This window comes from Bradysia coprophila, unplaced genomic scaffold (genome assembly GCF_014529535.1).
Source record: "Bradysia coprophila strain Holo2 unplaced genomic scaffold, BU_Bcop_v1 contig_350, whole genome shotgun sequence".
In the NCBI taxonomy this organism is placed as follows: Eukaryota; Metazoa; Arthropoda; class Insecta; order Diptera; family Sciaridae; genus Bradysia; species Bradysia coprophila.
This window is the reverse complement of record NW_023503608.1, coordinates 3,514,779-3,534,107: the sequence shown is the minus strand read 5'-3', so window position 1 is coordinate 3,534,107 and position 19,329 is coordinate 3,514,779. Positions and strand designations below refer to the sequence as shown.

At 37.6% G+C, this 19,329-nt stretch overlaps 2 protein-coding genes across 8 annotated transcripts; one reads left to right on the top strand and one right to left on the bottom strand.

The window, feature by feature from the left end:
• Positions 1-1,990: 1,990 nt before the first annotated feature.
• LOC119080279 lies at positions 1,991-3,424 on the bottom strand. 3 transcript variants are annotated; one of them, XM_037188546.1, is made up of 4 exons: positions 3,164-3,424; positions 2,421-3,069; positions 2,295-2,358; positions 1,991-2,159 (listed from the first exon to the last, which is right to left on the bottom strand). In XM_037188546.1, the coding sequence occupies exons 1-4, from the start codon at positions 3,240-3,242 to the stop codon at positions 2,064-2,066; spliced, it is 888 nt and encodes a 295-aa protein (XP_037044441.1). In that variant the 5' UTR covers positions 3,243-3,424; the 3' UTR covers positions 1,991-2,063. The 3 variants fall into 3 exon arrangements, with proteins under 3 accessions (XP_037044441.1, XP_037044442.1, XP_037044443.1); XM_037188547.1 differs by having other exon boundaries at positions 2,421-3,066; XM_037188548.1 differs by having other exon boundaries at positions 2,425-3,069; positions 3,164-3,423.
• A 1,628-nt stretch (positions 3,425-5,052) lies between these two features.
• On the top strand, positions 5,053-17,806 carry LOC119080277 (helicase sen1-like). 5 transcript variants are annotated; one of them, XM_037188542.1, is made up of 15 exons: positions 5,053-5,306; positions 5,392-5,395; positions 7,470-7,530; positions 9,656-9,878; positions 9,953-11,631; positions 11,710-11,861; positions 11,925-12,050; positions 15,541-15,767; positions 15,834-16,089; positions 16,160-16,305; positions 16,361-16,581; positions 16,654-16,798; positions 16,878-17,242; positions 17,307-17,490; positions 17,550-17,806. In XM_037188542.1, the coding sequence occupies exons 1-15, from the start codon at positions 5,286-5,288 to the stop codon at positions 17,706-17,708; spliced, it is 3,969 nt and encodes a 1,322-aa protein (XP_037044437.1). In that variant the 5' UTR covers positions 5,053-5,285; the 3' UTR covers positions 17,709-17,806. The 5 variants fall into 5 exon arrangements, with proteins under 5 accessions (XP_037044437.1, XP_037044438.1, XP_037044436.1 ...); XM_037188543.1 differs by lacking the exons at positions 5,392-5,395; positions 7,470-7,530 and adding an exon at positions 9,566-9,575 and having other exon boundaries at positions 5,053-5,300; XM_037188541.1 differs by lacking the exon at positions 5,392-5,395 and having other exon boundaries at positions 5,053-5,313.
• Positions 17,807-19,329: the final 1,523 nt, after the last annotated feature.

The window sequence follows — 19,329 nt, the reverse complement described above, 5'->3', positions numbered from 1 at the left end:
TAAATCGAAAAAGATATGGTCGCAGGCAGAATTTATGTATTTCAGGTTGCTGCACCGTAGATTTGCTAGTTGAAAATTTAATACTTGTCCCTTAATTCACTATTCCTCTCAGTAAATTCGATATTACGTGCATCGACTCTGTTGGCTAGTAGTAATTTCGCGCCGTATGGACGCGAAATTACACTATTAAAGTAGGAATCTCGCGCCACGCGAAATTCCTACTTTATTAGTGTAATTTCGCGTCCATAAGGAATTTCTTGCTGGTAGGAATCTCGCAACGTCTCAGTTGCGATGCAGGCATCCTAACATTTTGTAAAAGGAAAATCCACTTTTTCTGAGTAAGGATACCGGTATCCTTGATGCAAAATATGTGTATCTCAGTTGGGATACCGGTATCCTAACGTTTTGTAAAAGGAAAATCCACACGTTCTATGTCGGGATACCGGTATCCTTGATACAAAATACGTGTATCTCAGTTGGGATACCAGTATCCTAACGTTTTGTAAAAGGAAAATCCACACTTTCTAAGGATACCGGTATCCCTGATACAAAGCTCTAGGGTGTTAGAATAAAATTCGCATCTCCAAAATTTATGTGTCTGATACTCAACTGAATCTACCGCCAATTTATCGCCAGGTACTCGTAAAAATTCTCTAAATCAAGTTAGCCATTGAAAAATGTTAGTACCTTGGTTACACCATCATGCACCATATGCTTAGGAAAATTTGTAAGCTAATAGAAAAGGACAGCAAACTCGAATAATTTTGGCCTCTTTGACATTGGTTGATGTTGCTGCGGTTGATGCTGAATTAATTTTGTTCAATAAAACCAACGCACTGTCAGTGCTTTGATAAAACTAATTTTCCGGGGATAAGCCCAGCTCGAGCAGAAGGCCCCACACTTGGAAAAATAAAAAATTACGAACGAAGACACAATCTACTATTACTGCCTGTCCTGCGTAAGTTGACGACTACATTTCATTTGTACCCTGCAAAAATTAATATTTTCGCTTCCTTTTTCGTGATCTTTCACATGGGGCAGTCAGCAAACCAAATTCATTAATTCCGAAATAATTTGCTAATACTCGCAAACTTCGTCGTGTATTTTTAAGCAACTTGCTTCGGAAACTGTTTTTCGACAAGTATAGTTGCATACTTAGCCTTCGCCACGGATATACATTACAAACGAGAGCCTAATATTTGGCAATTATTTTCCAAAAATTCCCATTTTTTTTCCTTTGCTTGTTTAAAGTTTTTAAATGTTTTTGAACTTTTCCTGATGTTCCTGATAAAAATACAAAGAAAACAAATTTAGGAATTTTTGGGAATTAATTCCCAAATATTAGGCTCTGTTACAAACTCTACACTTGTCGAAACATCAGTTACCAAAGCTTTTCTTCTCAATGTTTTTGTGTGAATTTTTCAATACAAAATCTTTTGAGTACAGTTAGAGGCAGTGAATTTTCAGCATAAATTTCCTTCAGCTGTTTTTCAGCTGATCCACACAAACCGTTACAACTGTTTATAAGTCTTTATAGGGGTTTGTCACTACCACGCGCGTGCGTGTAGCAGCTTCAACCGTATAAACAAATATAAACAGTTTTGATTGTATATGTAGATCAGCTGAAAAACAGCTGAAGCAAATTCATGCTGAAAATTCACTGCTTCTAACTGTAGAGTGACAGAGTGTCGGGCCTACATTATCAAATATCCATGCATGTTTGGTATCACTGGAAAGCTGAGTCTAGTAGCAACGAGGACAGATAGTTTTTTTTGTCTTTTAGTTTCTTCAGGTAGTGTACCCCTAGAATTTTTCCGAAGTAGACAAACCCAATGAGAACCTATTGCCCTCGTAAGAGAATTACATATTCTGATTTTGGATTCCAAAGTTCAGTATCTTTCTAATGCACATGAAAATGACTCCACTGGAAAATGGGTTCGACTTCAGTAGGCTGTTTTTCAAAAGAATGTCTCTGCAACTTTTGGCAAAAGGCAAAACATTTGTTAGGACTCCATTTATTGTACACAACGGTCAGAGTAAATCATTTTTCAAAAACATTTTCATTAGAAGCTCAACTTCATTTTCTTTAGTTTGACAAATGGATATCGATGATTAGTCTGGACGTTGTTTGAAGATCTGGGAGGCTTTTGATCTGACATCTGCAATAAAATGAAGAGAATTTTAACATTGAGTAGAACTGACAATAATATAGTCGGTCGGCAACACTATGAAGGTTGTGAAAATCTCTCGAAAATATAATCGAAGAACCGCAACCCCGTGCAGAGTGTACTCACCTTTCGGCCATTTTTTGTAGGCAAATCTTGGTTTACGCTTTCACTTGCCTCACTGCCTCCGATCCTGCAAAATAAGCATCATAAAGAATCGTATACGTGGCAAATTCATTTAATCGCTTCACTCACTTACTAAATGCGTCAAGAACAAATTGATTTTGTCGTCGGGTACGCACTTCAGATAACAGCTCATTCTGAATTCTGATCGAGTCGTTTCTGTTTTCATGACTCGTCGACAAATTCGCTTGATCAATTTCACTGTTAATAACATCATGAACCAAATGACGTGACGTTGTTGCTTCCAAATTATCGTCAGCATTAGTGGCATGCTTCCGGGACTGTTTAGTTTGGCGTGCAGCATCCACTTTATTGTCAGAATTATTTTGCAATTTATCTCGTTTTCGCTGTCTTTCGGCCATGATTTCCGGTTGGTTATTGGTGAGTGAAAAGGTTAGGTCTGTTAGTACATTTCCTCCATTAGCGTCTAACCGAGTGAGAGCTTCAAATTTTGCGTTCACGGCAGCTTCAAGCTGTTTTTCCAAGATATTAATTTCTATTGACTTTCGTTCAATGGTATTGTCTCTTTGGAACAACAACTTGAGCAACTCATTTCTCTGGTTGACGATGCCGCTCCCTTCCTGGACGAAACAGAGTTCGTACTCGTTTACTTTGGCTTTAAGTCGAAGAATTTCTGCATTCGCCATTGCTAATTCGTCTCTTAAATGGCCTATCATCTCTTGGGGTGACTCCAATCGTTCAAAGGCGCTGCGATTTTCTGCTGCAAAAATACGATGCCTTTCATAAGTATGATGCAAGATGGCATTAATTGAAAAAATGGTAAAAAGAAAAGATTTTTTTTATCCAATGCTTACCATTGTCGTTGTCCTTTTTCGTGACGTCAGCATTTGTATACGAAATTCCGTTATCGAAGGAAAGATTTTCTCCGTCCATTTTCTTGCTAGTTACAATCAACAACTATTCGTTAAACCGTCCAGAATTTTCTCCGAATGAGATGTTAGTGCAATGTTTTAATAATTCTCTCTTCGTCATAAAACTATATCATTCATCCAAAACCCAATATACAAGACTGGCACGTCAGGTCTGCGAGGTTTGAGTGCGTGCTTTTAGCGGCAGTGAAATAATAGGCGGCTCAAATCGGTCGAGAATATGAGCCACTAAATATTTATCTGCTTCGCAATAGTAATTTGCATATCAAGGGGTCAGAAAATCATTGTCAAAGTTGTGATTATTGTCGAAATTGTGAAATTATGTTAAACACAACTAGCGGGTAAATGTTAAACTGACATCAGTGTTTATATACTCTATTCAAGTGTCCTAGTGGTCCTAATGTTCGTGCAACAACACGTCAGAGTAAATACCAAGGCTGTTGGTAGGTCATACAGACCGCCCTTTTATTAGATACGCGGGAACAAGGTTCTGAAAGAACCAGGTTAAGACAACTCTGAGTTGATCACGAAGGCGGTGACAAATTGTATTGTTTTGTTACATGAAATGGAGAAACCTCGTTTTGCGTTCAGCAAATTGTATTGTTTTGTTACATGAAATGGAGAAACCTCGTTTTGCGTTCAGCAAATTGTATTGTTTTGTTACATGAAATGGAGAAACCTCGTTTTGCGTTCAGCAACTTCTTTAAATTTGTTACATGAAATAATCGGTTCAGTTCGAATCACTTTATTTATTTTGCATTTTAATTTCGGCTAATTGTGTTCGTCGTAGAAATCTGTGTCAATACTGATTTTGCCTTGTCCTATGAACCTGTTAATACAGTATTTGAAGCACGTATTTTTGTAACAGCCGAAAATTTTACCACTGTGAACAAAGTGAGTTCAGCGGCTACGAAGTTTATAAGTAAAAGGCAACGTAGCAAAAACAAAATTCCGAATTTTCCTAAAAACCATTTTCCTCAAGTTGATTTCACACACAATCTGTACTGAGTGCGTTTATCGATTTCGGTGTCACCCGCCCTCGTGGGTGTCTTAACCTGTTCTTTCAGAACCTTGCGCGGGAACACACAAAACCGAATTCACCTACTATGAAATTGTCAAATTTGCGAATCCATCTTCTATGAAAATATATGAAAATGTCAAATTTTGTGTGTGTCACCCGCGTATCTGTATCCTGCGTGACCTCCTCAAAGTATACAGCCTTGGTAAATACAGGCAGGCGCACTTGATTTGACTAAGGACCTGAATTATCTAAGTAGCCTTATATTTTACGAAGTAAAATTGAATTAATTGTGTCAGTTCACATTTACATACTACAGTGTAATCCCTCCTGCCTGGATTTACTCTGTTGTGGTAACAAAAATATTTCGGAGAATAAATTGATTAATTTCTATTAATTGTCATAACATCAAAATTGTATTGTTTGTATCGAATATCAAAACAACAGCAAACCAACCAAGCATGTGGTACAGTAAGACGCGCATGTATCCATAGATGTTTGCTGAGAATTTTTTGTGCAATAAATAAGTGCAAATGTATTTTGAATTCCGAACACATGCTTCTTCTGTTCATATAATGCCGATTGAGACGATCAAAACTCAACTATGTTCCGTTGGAATAAAATCAAAATTCAACATAGAGTATAATGTATATATACCCTCACTTCTCTCTCAATATTTAAGTCGGCAGTAGAGAACACTGTATGTAGTCGACGCGTTTTCTCTCACTGTATACATACTTTATACCATTTAAACAGGTCGTTTAAAGAGAGGAAATGTGGTAGGGAATATTGAACTCAATTCAATTCGGGCAGTTGTTCATCGTTCTCCGAACAAAAGAGTAGCTAGAGTTGAATGAAACATCAAGGAAGTTTAAAAATTGCGTTTATTTTTTAAAATTATAATAAATAATAATTCCGAATCGTCCAATAAAGTCAAAGTCGATACATTTCGTTTGTGATAATCGTTGTATCGGTCGCATTGTTCAATATTGTGAAATTGCCTTGACGAAAAAGAGACGGCCATTTTGAATGATGACATCAGTGCATCATCATATGTGTAAGTAAAATGTTATATCCTTGAACCAAATTTGTTCTATTATTGCGATGTAGCTCTAATGTTCGATGTTTTGTTCTGTGGTGTTATTTCTAATAAGAAATTTTATAATTGATTGCTAACAAATTATTTCATTTAACTTTCATCATATCACTATTGAATGTTAATATTTTCTATGAAACTGACCGTAGTTATTCACCCTTTACACCTTGCATTTCAAAATTCACTACGATCACTAACCAAGAATTGTTCTTATAATTTAAAAAATAATCAATAGACTGTTTTGAGAGTCGTTGACTTGCATAACAAGAAGAAACAGAAAATTCACCCACACATGCAAAAAAATTTCCCTATTTCATTTGCATACAACTTTCTACAGAAAGGCCGTCTATATTTAGAAAATATTATTTATTGTTCTCGTGTGCGTTTCATATGAACGAATGTCATTTCGTAACCACATTAATTTTATTTTTGTGTGTTCAACATTTTCGTCTTTGACTTTTGACGACTATTTTGTTTATTGTTCGCTTCACACTGCACATACTGTTATGACGTGGCACTTTTTTTTAGTTTACACCAGTCCTGTGTTCAAGAAAGTACTTCCTGACAGAAGAACAAAGGAAACATTTGAATCAGGGTTCCTTTGTGTCGCTACATTAAGTTCATCTTTAAACGTTTCCGCATTAACACAGTCTTTCCGCTTTGAACTTTTATAAGTATGACTGCGTTGACGCTGACAATATAATTACGGTTGGATTAATGAATGATTCAATAGGAAATATAATCATTGCATTGACTTGATATAGCAATTTATACTATAGTTTTATAGTCTAAATACTGCGCTAACGTAAATCCTAACACCGTGTTAGGATTTATGTGTGGAAGTGTGTATGCATATTTGTACCTCCTGCAAGCAGCTCAAAACCTACGTATCCACGACAGAGTAAAGTTATACAGACAGGAGCGCTGATTTGACAAGGGACCTGAATAATCTAGTAGCCCAATATTTTTTGTGAACAAAATTTTTCAATTTATATCAGTGTTCATTTGAGTTCATTTTCATACAGTGTATTAGGTCACTTATTTGACGTTTCGAAAATGAACCGCTCCTGCCTGGTTTATTTTACTCTGCCGTGACGCATCTGATTTCAATTTTTTTCCGATGTTAGGTTTTACATATTATGTTAAAACAGACACGTGGTAGCAAGCGTATAGGTTTGTTCCAAATAACTTTAAATCCAAACTTTGACAACACGAACGGCAACGATAGATTACGGAATTTGTTCATGTATTGCCCGTTGACAAGTGGATCGCCACCGGTTTCTGGTGGGTTTTGATTTATGTTTTTTACACGTTGCCACACGTTATTGACAATTGCAAGATATTTTAATTGGGAGGTTATGCTGATCGCTTGGTGAAAAAGGACCTCACCTAGCATAAATTAAAGACTTTGGACATATGTTTGACATTATGACATTGCAATGTGTGCCCGGCAACATAGAGAAACTTAATTGAAAATCCCCTCCAAAACCCCGTGCTACCATTTACATTAAAAACACATACCGAGCGAGCCAATCTTAATCTATTGTATTTATTATATGTTACATTAGGCCTGTTCATTTTTGAGAAATAGTCTCAAATTCATCTGGCATGGTGTCTATCTGGTCCGGAAGGCTAAAATATTGGACCCGTATTTTTTTTTAGAATTTTAAAAAATAGTTTATATCTGGGGAGCGAAGCATTTGTTCAAATGTACGAAAGCGTTGGTTAGAAGAGAGAAGAATGATGGTGTATATCTTTTTTACTCTTCTAACCAACGCATTCGTACATATGAACAAATGCTTCGCTCCCCAGATCTAAACTATTTTTTAAAATTCTAAAAAAAATACGGGTCCAATATTTTAGCCTTCCGGACCAGATAGACACCATGCCAGATGAGTTTGAGACTATTTCTCTAAAATGAACAGGCCTAATGTTACATAGATATGTTGATGCGGTTATGTCTCTATAGATGAAGTTTGAGAATAATTTGGATCAACCCTATACCTATAAAATTATAATCTTAAATTGGCTATAAAAGGTTTTCTATGGTTATTTGCGGTGATAGTCTTGAATGTAAACTAAAAATATATAATTTTGTCTTTTTCGATGTGTTGCAGATTCGAGATCTATTTCACAAATTCTAGAAAAAAAAATGGTGCAGACAGTAACTGATCCTCAGTAAGTTTCGACGGAATGTCGAGCATTTAACGATAACTATTTACTGAAAGAAAGGCATCAGGGAATCTGGCACACGCGATCATACCCTTTTACACATGTAACGAAAAGTCATGAGAGAGCCAGATTCGCCCCTTAGAGGTGAATCTAACACACCATCAATTTGTATGGTATGCTAGATTACCCCACGCCGAAAGAAAATGCTGAACTCTGCGTAATTTCAAATTTTTAATAAAATCCGATTTATGTTTGACTCGAGAGTTGGCATCTAACTCTTTGTGCGTGACATGCTTTATGAACGGCTAATATCTCGAAATGTTCGACATTTTTCTCATATCCACCAATATTCATGATTTTTATGACTATCAACATTAACTTAATAATACGCTTTTTAACTCTAGATTATCTCGGATCTTCATTTACCGAAATTTCCGAAAACTAAACACCGTACTGAAAAGTAGTGACAGCGCAACAGGGCGGAAATCTGACAACTGTTTCACGACTTAAAGGCGACCAAGCTATTATTTCTTCATTGAATTTGTAATAGTCTGGAAATAATAAACTATAAAATTTAAACCGATTGTTTTAGCAACTGAATTGAAATGAGTGAGAAAGAGAGTTTACTTTGAATGAATTTTTGTTTAAACAATGCGCTATCAGAGCGTCGGGCCATCAGATTCTGTCAAAGTATAGAGTGTTATAATGAAAGATAAAGAAATATTTTGACGATGACCCAATGGCTTTTTTTAAAAAACTAGTCTTCGGTCCTCTCGCTCGCATCGTAACTGGTGTTCGGTCGTCTCGCTCCGATCATGATTTTCATGACAGAAGAAAATTGTCATATGATTTGACTCATTTCATCTAACTGACAGTTCCATATCATCGCATTCCACTTTAATTTGACATAATCTGATCTCGCACTAATGAAGTGGATTTGTTCCGATCTTAAATTATTAGTAGGTCACTTTGCAATTGACACTGTAGGTGCGCTGAAAAATTCAAAATGGAAGGGTAAATTAAAATCCCCTGCATTCTCATCTAACAATAAAATTTATCTTATGGTTCATTTGTTCATCCAGTCCTTCGGAGTCCGTTTCCAGACCAGAAAACACAGGTCTTGCGACCCCATGTTTCTATTCCCTTCCACCATGCAAATCAATTAAACATCCTTATCCCTCCGTTCTAGGAACCTATCTAATACAACAGGTCCTAGCTCAAGGAGTTGAATCAAGGCTCTGAAAGAATAGGTTAAGACACTCACGAAGGCGGGTGAAACAAAAATTTTGACAATTTACACATGTTTTATTAAAAACACTCATTTTAGACTGTATGAAAAGAAAACTTAGATTTTTTTTTTATTAAGTTGACATTTCACACAATCTGTAATGAGTATGTTTAACAAAACATGTCTAAATTATCAAAATTTGTGTTTCATCGTCTTCGTGATAAACCCTGATCTTTTACAACCTTGGACTACGTAACGTTTAGTAGCGTTCTGTGTGGCAAAAGATCAGTCAATCACATTACTTAGAAATATCGCTAAAAATTCAAGCTCTAGGATCGTTTCTGACTCCCATCTTTAAGAGATACTTATTCAGACCGTTCAGACCACAATGCCCACAACGGCACGCCGCCATCAATAAATATCATACTTCATCCGCAGACGCACGTGGCCTAACTTGCCAAAAAAGATAACTCATTGACGTTAGGGTTTTGTTTTTGTTTTTCTTTCCGATGACGGTTAAGACGGTTATGGAAATTTCTTTCGACTTCCATGAAATGTGGGGATGTTTAAAAAAAGAATGCGTCGTCATTGACTCTCACCGCTTCCACCGCATCGAATTAAACGGCAACTCCCATTTACATCGGTGTGTCAGTTCTGTCAGTGACTGTTCCGATCTATTTGTATTTTTAAAATTTTACGTTTAAATCACCACCGATTTTTGTCTGAAAGTAATAGAAATTTAGACTCTAAATAATCAATAATTTGATATTGTAATGAATCCTTTTTAAAGTGAATCAAACCCTCAGGTAGTCAAATCATTTGTGTTTTGGTGTCAAAGCGATATTATTCAATTTATGTGTTACCGACTTCATCAATAATTTCTTCATTTCTTTTAACTTACAGACTTCAATACAGAATGAATCCATCAATATCGTCGGTATTTTACTTGGAAAGAGTCGGATTTGAGGCCCGAGTAAATTACAGGCACAACCTAAAAAATGGTCCGAATTTGATTGGTCGAAACGATACTGAAGGAGTCGACATCGGAATCAATTCATTCCATTGCTCCCGAAAACATTGTGTGCTTAGTGTTTGTGACGATGAAATTACTGTTGAAGACCTGAACGTAAGTAACGAGCTTACGAGTTACAGTCCGGGTCAGTTAATAATCTGGTTCAATTTTATTTTTCACACTCATAGTCGTCCAATGGAACAACTGTTAATGGAGTGAAATTCAGCGGAGAAAAGAAAACGGTGAAAGAGCATGATATCATAGGAATTGTGGGCGGTGGCAATCCTTTGTCAGAATTGGTTGGAAATTTTGGCTTCATTGTTTATCGCATCTGCAAATATACGACCGATAACATTCAAACATTTGAAATTGAAGACGACGATCCGATCGAATTGAGTGACAATGAAGAAAGTGACGTTATTTGCCTTGACTCAGATGGCGAATTAGTTGATGCAAAGGAGGAAGTTGATCTCGACATTCAATTGTCACGAAACTTTAATTTGGAGATTAAGAAGGAGCTGATCGATTTCGAAGACGACTGGGAAGCACTTACCCTTCACGTGAAAAAGGAAAATTTAGAGTTTGCGTCGAACGAAATCGATGAATATCTGTATGAACCGTACGAAGACGAAAATTCGAATCAAATCGATGAGACGCAGTTGAATGACATTCCGGTCGATAACGATGACAGCGACAACGATTCCGTTGATTCAAATGAAACGGTGTACTTCCCAACATTTTCTGAGCAAATCAGCGATTTACCTGGTTGTAGTGATGACAAAACAGCCCCGCTGAGTGACCAGACGAATTTGGATTCGAAAAAGTTGAAAAAACCACAATTGGAGCAGAAACTGCAGGACACTGTTTCCAAAATCAATGAATCTGAAAAACAGAGGCGAAAACGAGGTCCTGAAATGATTTATGCAAAGCCACTGGAAAAGCGGCGGAAGTCTAAAAAAAGCGAAGACATCCCGGTACGTTCTAAGAAAAAGACTGATGTGGCTACAAACGAGAGAAAAGAAAGACTGAAAGTTGCGGCATCAACCTCATCAAAACGGGACGAGCCGGACCGCAACATGCCATCAACGTCAACTCATACTACTCCGAAAGTGAAATTCACTCCGAATAATCGTGGGTCATTTTTAACTGATGCTTCACAGATGCCGGTCTTACCAAAGATTATTTCGAAAAAACAGAAAGAGGAAAAACTCCGTGAAGAAATCAAACGTAATACCGAGAAAGCAGCCCACAACCTTAATCTCGGAGAAGTAATGCTTGACGCAACACCAACGCCACCGGAACTAGTACAAAAGATTTGGGAAAATATGTACTCCAGTAGTGCTTCTCAGGCTGAGCAGCTGTCACCCACCAAAGAGCAAAATATACCTCTCATGGAAAACGAAGACAGTGGAGCGTGTGAAATCGATTCCCCTACAAACGAAGATCCGGATGAAATTAATCAATTGTCTGATTTCATTGACGATGGCGTCGGAATGGAAACTGAGGAAAGTGAAGGAAACGAGAACGATTTGAATTATGACGATGATTACGACGAGGAACTCGCTATCTACCATCTGGTAATGAAATTGCCACCGGAAACTGGTAAAATTACAGTAATTGAAACGAATCCGAAACCTGCCCACATCAGATCGATACTGAAAACCTCGACTAAACTCGGACCGAAGAAAAAACGCCGAGTAACTTTCAAAGAATCCGGCTTCCAATACAATCCTCGACACAAAATCATTTCCGATTTAACTGCATACGATTGCTCACGATGCGACACAGTGGAGATTTTTTTCAGCAGCGTGGGCACAGACATTCGGTCGTTTGCCGATTCATATGAAGATTATAAGGAATATCGGACGTGAGTTTACTGTTGAGAAATGGGCATCTTTCACAATTGAAGTAAATTTTCGAAATTTTTTGCTTCATATTTTTGTAGAACCCTGGTGTCATTAATGCTGGTTGAATTGTGGAAAGAAATCGAACTGGAATACATTAATTCGAAAATACACAGCTTCACCTCCGTCACAATAAACGACCAAAATCTGGAGAAGAGAGGAGAAGGACTCAGGATGATTTTCCATTGTCAAGGTACGAAATGTCCGATAAAGTATTTCCGTTTCACAAAAGCTAAATGATCGCCGTTTATTACAGCCAATGCATTGTACAAATCGAACGCCGTTTGTGATGACCACATAGTGCTTGCGAAGTGTACGCAAAATGGAGAGGAAATTGAATTCGTTGCGCTAATTACGTCGATTAGGTATTCGAATAGAGAAGGTAAGTCAAACTAAGGAGTTGGTCGTTTTGTGAAGTTTTTTTTTTACATGTAAAGCGAGACGTCTACGTGAGCAAAATGAGAATCGATCCGTCTGTTGCACCACCAATTTTTCGGCGTCAATTTCAAACCACTTTTAAAAACTTATCCAAAGACTGTCTAGTCCGAGGAGGAGAACGAAAAACGGTATACCTTTGAGACTCTGTATGGAACTGAGAGTCAAACTTAGCCGATGACTTTGACTTTACGTGTAGTTGTATAGTGACTTTTCTGTGCCCTCTCGGTCTAGCCTAGGCTCAAAGATGAGGAAAATGAGTGAAATCAATCCAAATTCTTGGCTAAGAAATAAGAAAACAATTTGCTAAGCAGAAAAACGACTTTCACCAGCGATAGGTCAGAGGCTTCTCAAGAAGATTTCATCACAATTCGCTGTCGAGCTCTGTAAAGTGTTCACTTATAGGACACTGTCCTACGACACTTTTTCTCCTTTCCCAAGGCATCGGCTTGAAATCTATGCCAAATTATCACATGATGTTTCGTGATTTTTATTTCTATGTCTTAACGAGGGAACTTAATGCATATCTCAGGCGTTACACACATCGTAGAAAGTCAAAATTCCTGGTTGGAGCCGAATGAGATATGCAATTGCGTGTCTGACTAGTCAAATTTTCGACTTGTAAGGCGCTTACCACTATCACAATGTCCGCTTTGCCTAAGCCCATTTTTAGTTTCAAAAATGTATTTTTGCTCCCGCTACTCTCTTTCTCTCAATAAAAACATACTAAGCAATGGAAGGGTGGCCAAGCAGTGATGTCATGTTAAGTACAAGCGAGCTGGTTCATATGTTTTTCACTTGAATTCATAGAGTGTTCTAGTTCGAATTTCGAAAACATTTCGAACAATCTTGTCCCCGCGGCATCCCATATAAAAAATTGCAAAAGTGAACACGAAAATAATTTTTAGCCCCGTACGAAGTACGAAGAGGCTTATAGGATTACGATGCCGTGTGTAATTGATGGAATTCGAAGCAGACGGTAAGGGCAAAGTGTTTGTCTATGTTCATAGATGACGAATCCGCAATAAAAATTTGGGCCGTCTGTCCGTCTGTCTGTCACGTCGATATCTTGAGTAAATCAAATCCGATTTCAAAATTTTTTTTTTCCCTGAAAGATAGTCAAAATAGTGAGGCTAAGTTCGAAGATGGGCATATTCGGGTCGGCCCTTCGTGAGTTAGGGCCACCTAAGTGATTTAAGGTCTTTTGGTGATATTTATGGCAAAATAAACGATGGAAATGTAAATGACCCGGCAAATGATAGGTATTGTCAATACAAATCCAGGAAAAAAAAGTTTTTTAAAATCGGGTGAGTGGACCGTGAGTTAGGGCCTTAGAAGTGAAAAGCTACTAGGGCCCTATGTGTATTTTACATAGAACTCAAGTAAATTTAATCCGTTTTTCGTAATTTTTGTTTCATTTGGAAGGTAATCGAACGCCGAATAGAAAGTTGTTGAAAAAGTATTAAATTTGGGTCCTTGGACTAAGGCCACTACTAGGGCCCTATGTGTATTTTACATTGAACTCGAGTAAATTTCATTCGTTTTTCGTAATTTTTGTGTCATTTGGAAGGTAATCAAAGGCCGAATAGAATGTTGTTGAAAAAAAAATAAATTTGGGTCCTCGGACTAAGGCCGCTACTAGGACCCTATGCGTATTTTACATACAACTCGAGTAAATTTCATCCGTTTTTCGTAATTTTTGTTTCATTTGAAAGATAATCGAACACCGAATAGAATGTTGTTGAAAAAAAATTAAATTTGGGTCCTCGGACTAAGGCCGCTACTAGGGCCCTATGCGTATTTTACATACAACTCGAGTAAATTTCATCCGTTTTTCGTAATTTTTGTTTCATTTGAAAGATAATCGAACACCGAATAGAATGTTGTTGAAAAAAAAATTAAATTTGGGTCCTTGGACTAAGGCCACTACTAGGGCCCTATGTGTATTTTACATTGAACTCGAGTAAATTTCATTCGTTTTTCGTAATTTTTGTGTCATTTGGAAGGTAATCAAAGGCCGAATAGAATGTTGTTGAAAAAAAAATTAAATTTGGGTCCTCGGACTAAGGCCGCTACTAGGGCCCTATGCGTATTTTACATACAACTCGAGTAAATTTCATCCGTTTTTCGTAATTTTTGTTTCATTTGAAAGATAATCGAACACCGAATAGAATGTTGTTGAAAAAAATTAAATTTGGGTCCTTGGACTAAGGCCACTACTAGGGCCCTATGTGTATTTTACATTGAACTCGAGTAAATTTCATTCGTTTTTCGTAATTTTTGTGTCATTTGGAAGGTAATCAAAGGCCGAATAGAATGTTGTTGAAAAAAAAAAAAAATTTGGGTCCTCGGATTAAGGCCGCTACTAGGGCCCTATGCGTATTTTACATACAACTCGAGTAAATTTCATCCGTTTTTCGTAATTTTTGTTTCATTTGAAAGATAATCGAACACCGAATAGAATGTTGTTGAAAAAAATTAAATTTGGGTCCTCGGACTAAGGCCGCTACTAGGGCCCTATGTGTATTTTACATATAACTCGAGCAAATTTCATCCGTTTTTCGTAATTTTTGTTTCATTTGGAAGGTAATCAAAGGCCGAATAGAATGTTGTTGAAAAAAATTAAATTTGGGTCCTCGGACTGAACTGAACTAACTTTATTATTCTACAAAATACAAATAAGTCTATAATAATAACATTTCGACTATAGCAAGAGTTTAGCCTAAGAACGGCTTTTCAACTTAATTTAGTGTTAGCGTGTTAGTAATTTACATGGCGATGGGCGAGCGAGAAGGCGAAAGGAAAACTTAACAAAAACCTTTACTGACACTTGACTTAACTTAAAACTAAGAAGGGTCCTCGGACTAAGGCCGCTTCTAGGGCTCTATGTGTATTTTACATATAACTCGAGCAAATTTCATCCGTTTTTCGTAATTTTTGTTTCATTTGGAAGGTAATTAAAGGCCGAATAGAATGTAGTTGAAAAAAAAATTAAATTTGGATCCTCGGACTGAGGCCGATACTAGGCCCTATGTGTATTTATACTCAATAAATTAAAATTTTAGGGCTATTTGAAATTTTTGTTTTATTTGAAAGGAACGGCGTACGGGGCTTCGTAATTGCGCTATGCGCAATTTCTAAGATGTACACATTACATAATAATTTTACTTTAACTACTTTAACCGGCGCAATAGGCTTACGGTCAAAGTAGGGTGACAGACGCACTAGGGTCACGTACGCAATAGATATACGGGTTTGTACGGGGCTCAGTCGCTGCAAACGCTCCGACTGTTCTGATGGCTCGTTTCTTTTGTGTCCCTGCAACATAAAAGTGAACAATTTCCGAAATGAAATGCCCCATTGAACAGAACTACGAGCTATTCTTTAAGCTTAAGCCCGAAAATCTATTCGAACTAATAAACATTCTACACTTCCAGCAACTGACAAGCTAGCATACTTTACCATGGAAACATCGGTTTTGACTCAAGTATTGCCAATTGATTCACTGAAAATTCGACCCATCACCGCCATCGCAAATACCCTGAACAGCCTGAATGCCGTCTACAGTTTAAAGACCTCGCCATTGGCAAATTTAGTCATAAATCCACTATCGGAAGAAAACCTAGTTCGTCATACGCCGGAAAATCTTACCTTCAAATGTTATGTAAGCAAAAGTTCGATTTTATCATTCACAGCGATTGGAACTGAATCCACGCTCATCTTTTTCCAGGATACATTAGACGACACTCAACGTAAAATCTTAGGGACACTGTACAGGCGCTGTATTAACTTGGATGTTCCCAATATATCGTTACTGGAAGGTGCAGCTGGCACGGGAAAGACCTGTCTGATAGTCAATTTGGCCCTGCAGCTAGTATATGGCGATGGATTGCCCAAGCCACTTAAAATATTAATCTGTTCAAAGTCTAACGGAAGCATCAATGACTTAACCCGAAAATTGATCCACATTCGGGACGATACTGCAGGTAAAATTTCTTTAATCGACGACTGTACATGAGAAGTAGTAAAATTCCGAAATTTTTGTGTTTTTTGCAGGAAGCACAAAAATAAAGTTGGTGCGATTTGGTGTGTTGGAAAACATGGACAGTGCCGTTCAACGCGTCTCCGTACAACATCTCAAAGAGATGGAGCGGCATTCACCTCAATTCACCAGTACCAGTTACGATGACCTCGTCAGTCAGGTAATAAATTGCATTTTGCATTTGTTTCATGTTATAAATGCCCGGCTTGTCACAGAGAACCACATTGGAATTGAAACTGACAGCCTTAAATTTGGACAACGGCATCGATCATGCGACGACTTCGAACGCCATAGAAAAACAGCTGTACAAAGTAAACGCTCTGATCGATCGGTTCCAAGGTCTGGAACGGAAAAAACTTCGAGATTCAACGACGTTCATACTGAATTCATGTGATATCATTTGCACGACATTGGCAAGCATTCCCAAGTTGCAGAAGTAAGCTCATCAACGAGGTGACCGTACAGTTGTTGTTTTTAATTTTTGTTTTTCTGCTTTCTTGGCACACAGCTATGTTTCCCAAGTGGATGTTTGTATCATTGATGAGGCCACACAGTGTAACGAGCCGTTGACACTGCTACCATTTCAATTTGGTAATCCGTCACTGGTTCTAGTTGGTGATTCGCAACTGCTACCACTGGCTGCTTATTCACCTGTAAGTTTAACCGTGTTTGTGTGAAGGAATTGTCGATGGATGAAATGGATCTCGTTTAAACCAAAAACGTAATTTGCAGATCGTCAAATCAATGAATTACGGCAAGTCGCTGTTCGCCCGTTTCCAAAAACTGTATTTGGGTAAATTTGGCAGTCCAGTTTTCGAAATGAATTTCCAATATCGAATTCAACAAGAAATCTTATTGTGGCCGAATCATCAATTCTACAAAAATCGGCTCGTTCCACATGCATCGGTCAAGGACAATAGTTTTCCCATTGCTCCGTACAAAGTCATTTCGTACAGTCTGGATAAAGGTGTGAAAGAGAGTGATAACATCATGTTAGTTGTTAAGGTTCTGCTGGGACATGTGGACTGGCATGCGCATTCGGTGGGAATGATATGCACCAATTTCAAACAAAATTCCATTTTGAAGAACAAATTGAAGTAATTTCTGTGTGATGTGTGTAAGTCTTTCGATTGCATTACTAAATGTCTTACTGTTCCTCAGGGCTTATCCGTACATTGCTACGAACTCAGCTGAATCGTATATTGGTGAAAAAGACGTGGTGATTATTTGGATTAGTGGAGAGCACGGTATTTCCCATTTGGCGCACCAACAAGTTTTAAATGCGGCTGTGACACGGGCACGAAAAAGTCTGCTGATTTGTGGTGCCAATCTAACTGGTTACAAAGTATGTCGATCAACAACATTCAAAGTCGCGGACACTGATTTTTTGTTTTGTTTCAACAGAATCGTCCGGTGTGGAGATCATTACTGGAAAATGCTAACCAAAGAAATTGCTTGCAGCACTTTAAGGTGTTAACCGCTTCAAAGGTCTGCCATACCTTAAGTAGAAATGTCGTAGTAAATGGGCGGCCTGAACCGAAGTGCAACATATGTAAATTTTAATAGAAATATATTTTTAAAAGTGACTCGAATTATAGCAGAAGAATTTTGCAAAAGTTTTTTTTTTTTAAATATTTAATTTAATAAATTTGTGATAAAAAGAGGCAGCATTTTTGATTTGTATTCCCATTCCCAATCTACTCAGCAATAATTTAAAAAGAAAAGTTGAAAAACCGTTGGACGTTAAAAACGTTGGACGACCGCTCATAGATAGATCCACGCCTGAGGCTGTACCAAATTTATTAACCACATTCTATTTACGTGACACAACGGAAACTCTTACTAACAGCATTAGTGACAATGAAACGGTAACTCTCAAGCCTAAAAATTAAGAAAGAAAGGAACGGCGAAAAACTATCTGGACTCTTATGAAAGAAAAACTTAGTCCAAAACTATATAAAGGTAAGCAGAAAAGGGAGAATGATAGGAAAGCCAAACTTGATGAGAATCAACTGTTTTTACTTGAAAAGTTTGCCCTGACCAACGCACTGCACTTCAAGCAAAAGTGCTTCGAGTGACAGCTGCCAAATAGAGTACTATTTTGTATGAAAAATTTGAAAAATCCATCCAGATTTTTTTACAGTGCAAAAATTTGTTTGATGCACTGACCCGTTTCAGTACTCTATTTAGAGTAACACTCATGCTGGAAGCGCATTGAGCAAATCAATAGAGTAAGGAATTTGTTCTCATGTTATTTTTAGAAGTTGGCGCACTGGTACATATTATACCACTTGAAAACCTGTGCTACCACCTACGTAAAAAACACATAGTAAATGAGCTAATGATGAGCTAACTTTTATCTAGACACAATCTATGGAGTGCACACTTACGTACGTATGTTTTATCACTGAGCTGATATTTTTTTAACGTTACAGACTGGCGTTCTGTCATAGAAAAGACAAGTCGGAAGTGATTAGAAATGCTTAAAGTGTAATGAGCCTTGAAAACTGCAAACGAACATCAGATCAACCGATGTAATGGACTCGCGGGTTTTAATACATTTTCTGCTGAGGTGTTGTCTAGCGTCCTTATCGGAATTGTGTAATTTAGCTTGGGGAACTAGTGGCCTAAGTAAACTTCAATAAATTGAAGGAAAACCCTGTAAATTTTCAACTTTTCTTCTCTCGACACAAACCGTTTTTAAAAATGTTAATATTTCGGCCAACTGCTAGCAATAAACTAGTGCGATGGTTCGACTGTTCGCCAACAGCTAACTCATAGTTACTGGTTACTTTTCTTCTGGTCGAGGGACAAATATACATTAAACGAGCCGTCAGAACAGTCGGAGCGTTTGCTGCGACTGAGCCCCGTACAAACCCGTACATCTATTGCGTACGTGACCCTAGTTCGTCCGTCGCCCTACTCTTACCGTAAGCCTACTGCGCCCGTAAACGTCGGTAAAGTAAAATTCTTATGAAATGTGTACGTCTTAAAAATTGCGCATAGCGCAATTACGAAGCCCCGTACGACGTTCCTTTCAAATGTTACACAAATTTCGAATTGACCTAAAATTAAGTAAGTATCATTTTCACAGATTTATATTGATTTTACAAAAATCCAAAATGGCGGCCGACGGCCATTTTGTTAGGAGGTGGAAAGTAGTACGGCTGCTTTACATTCGTTA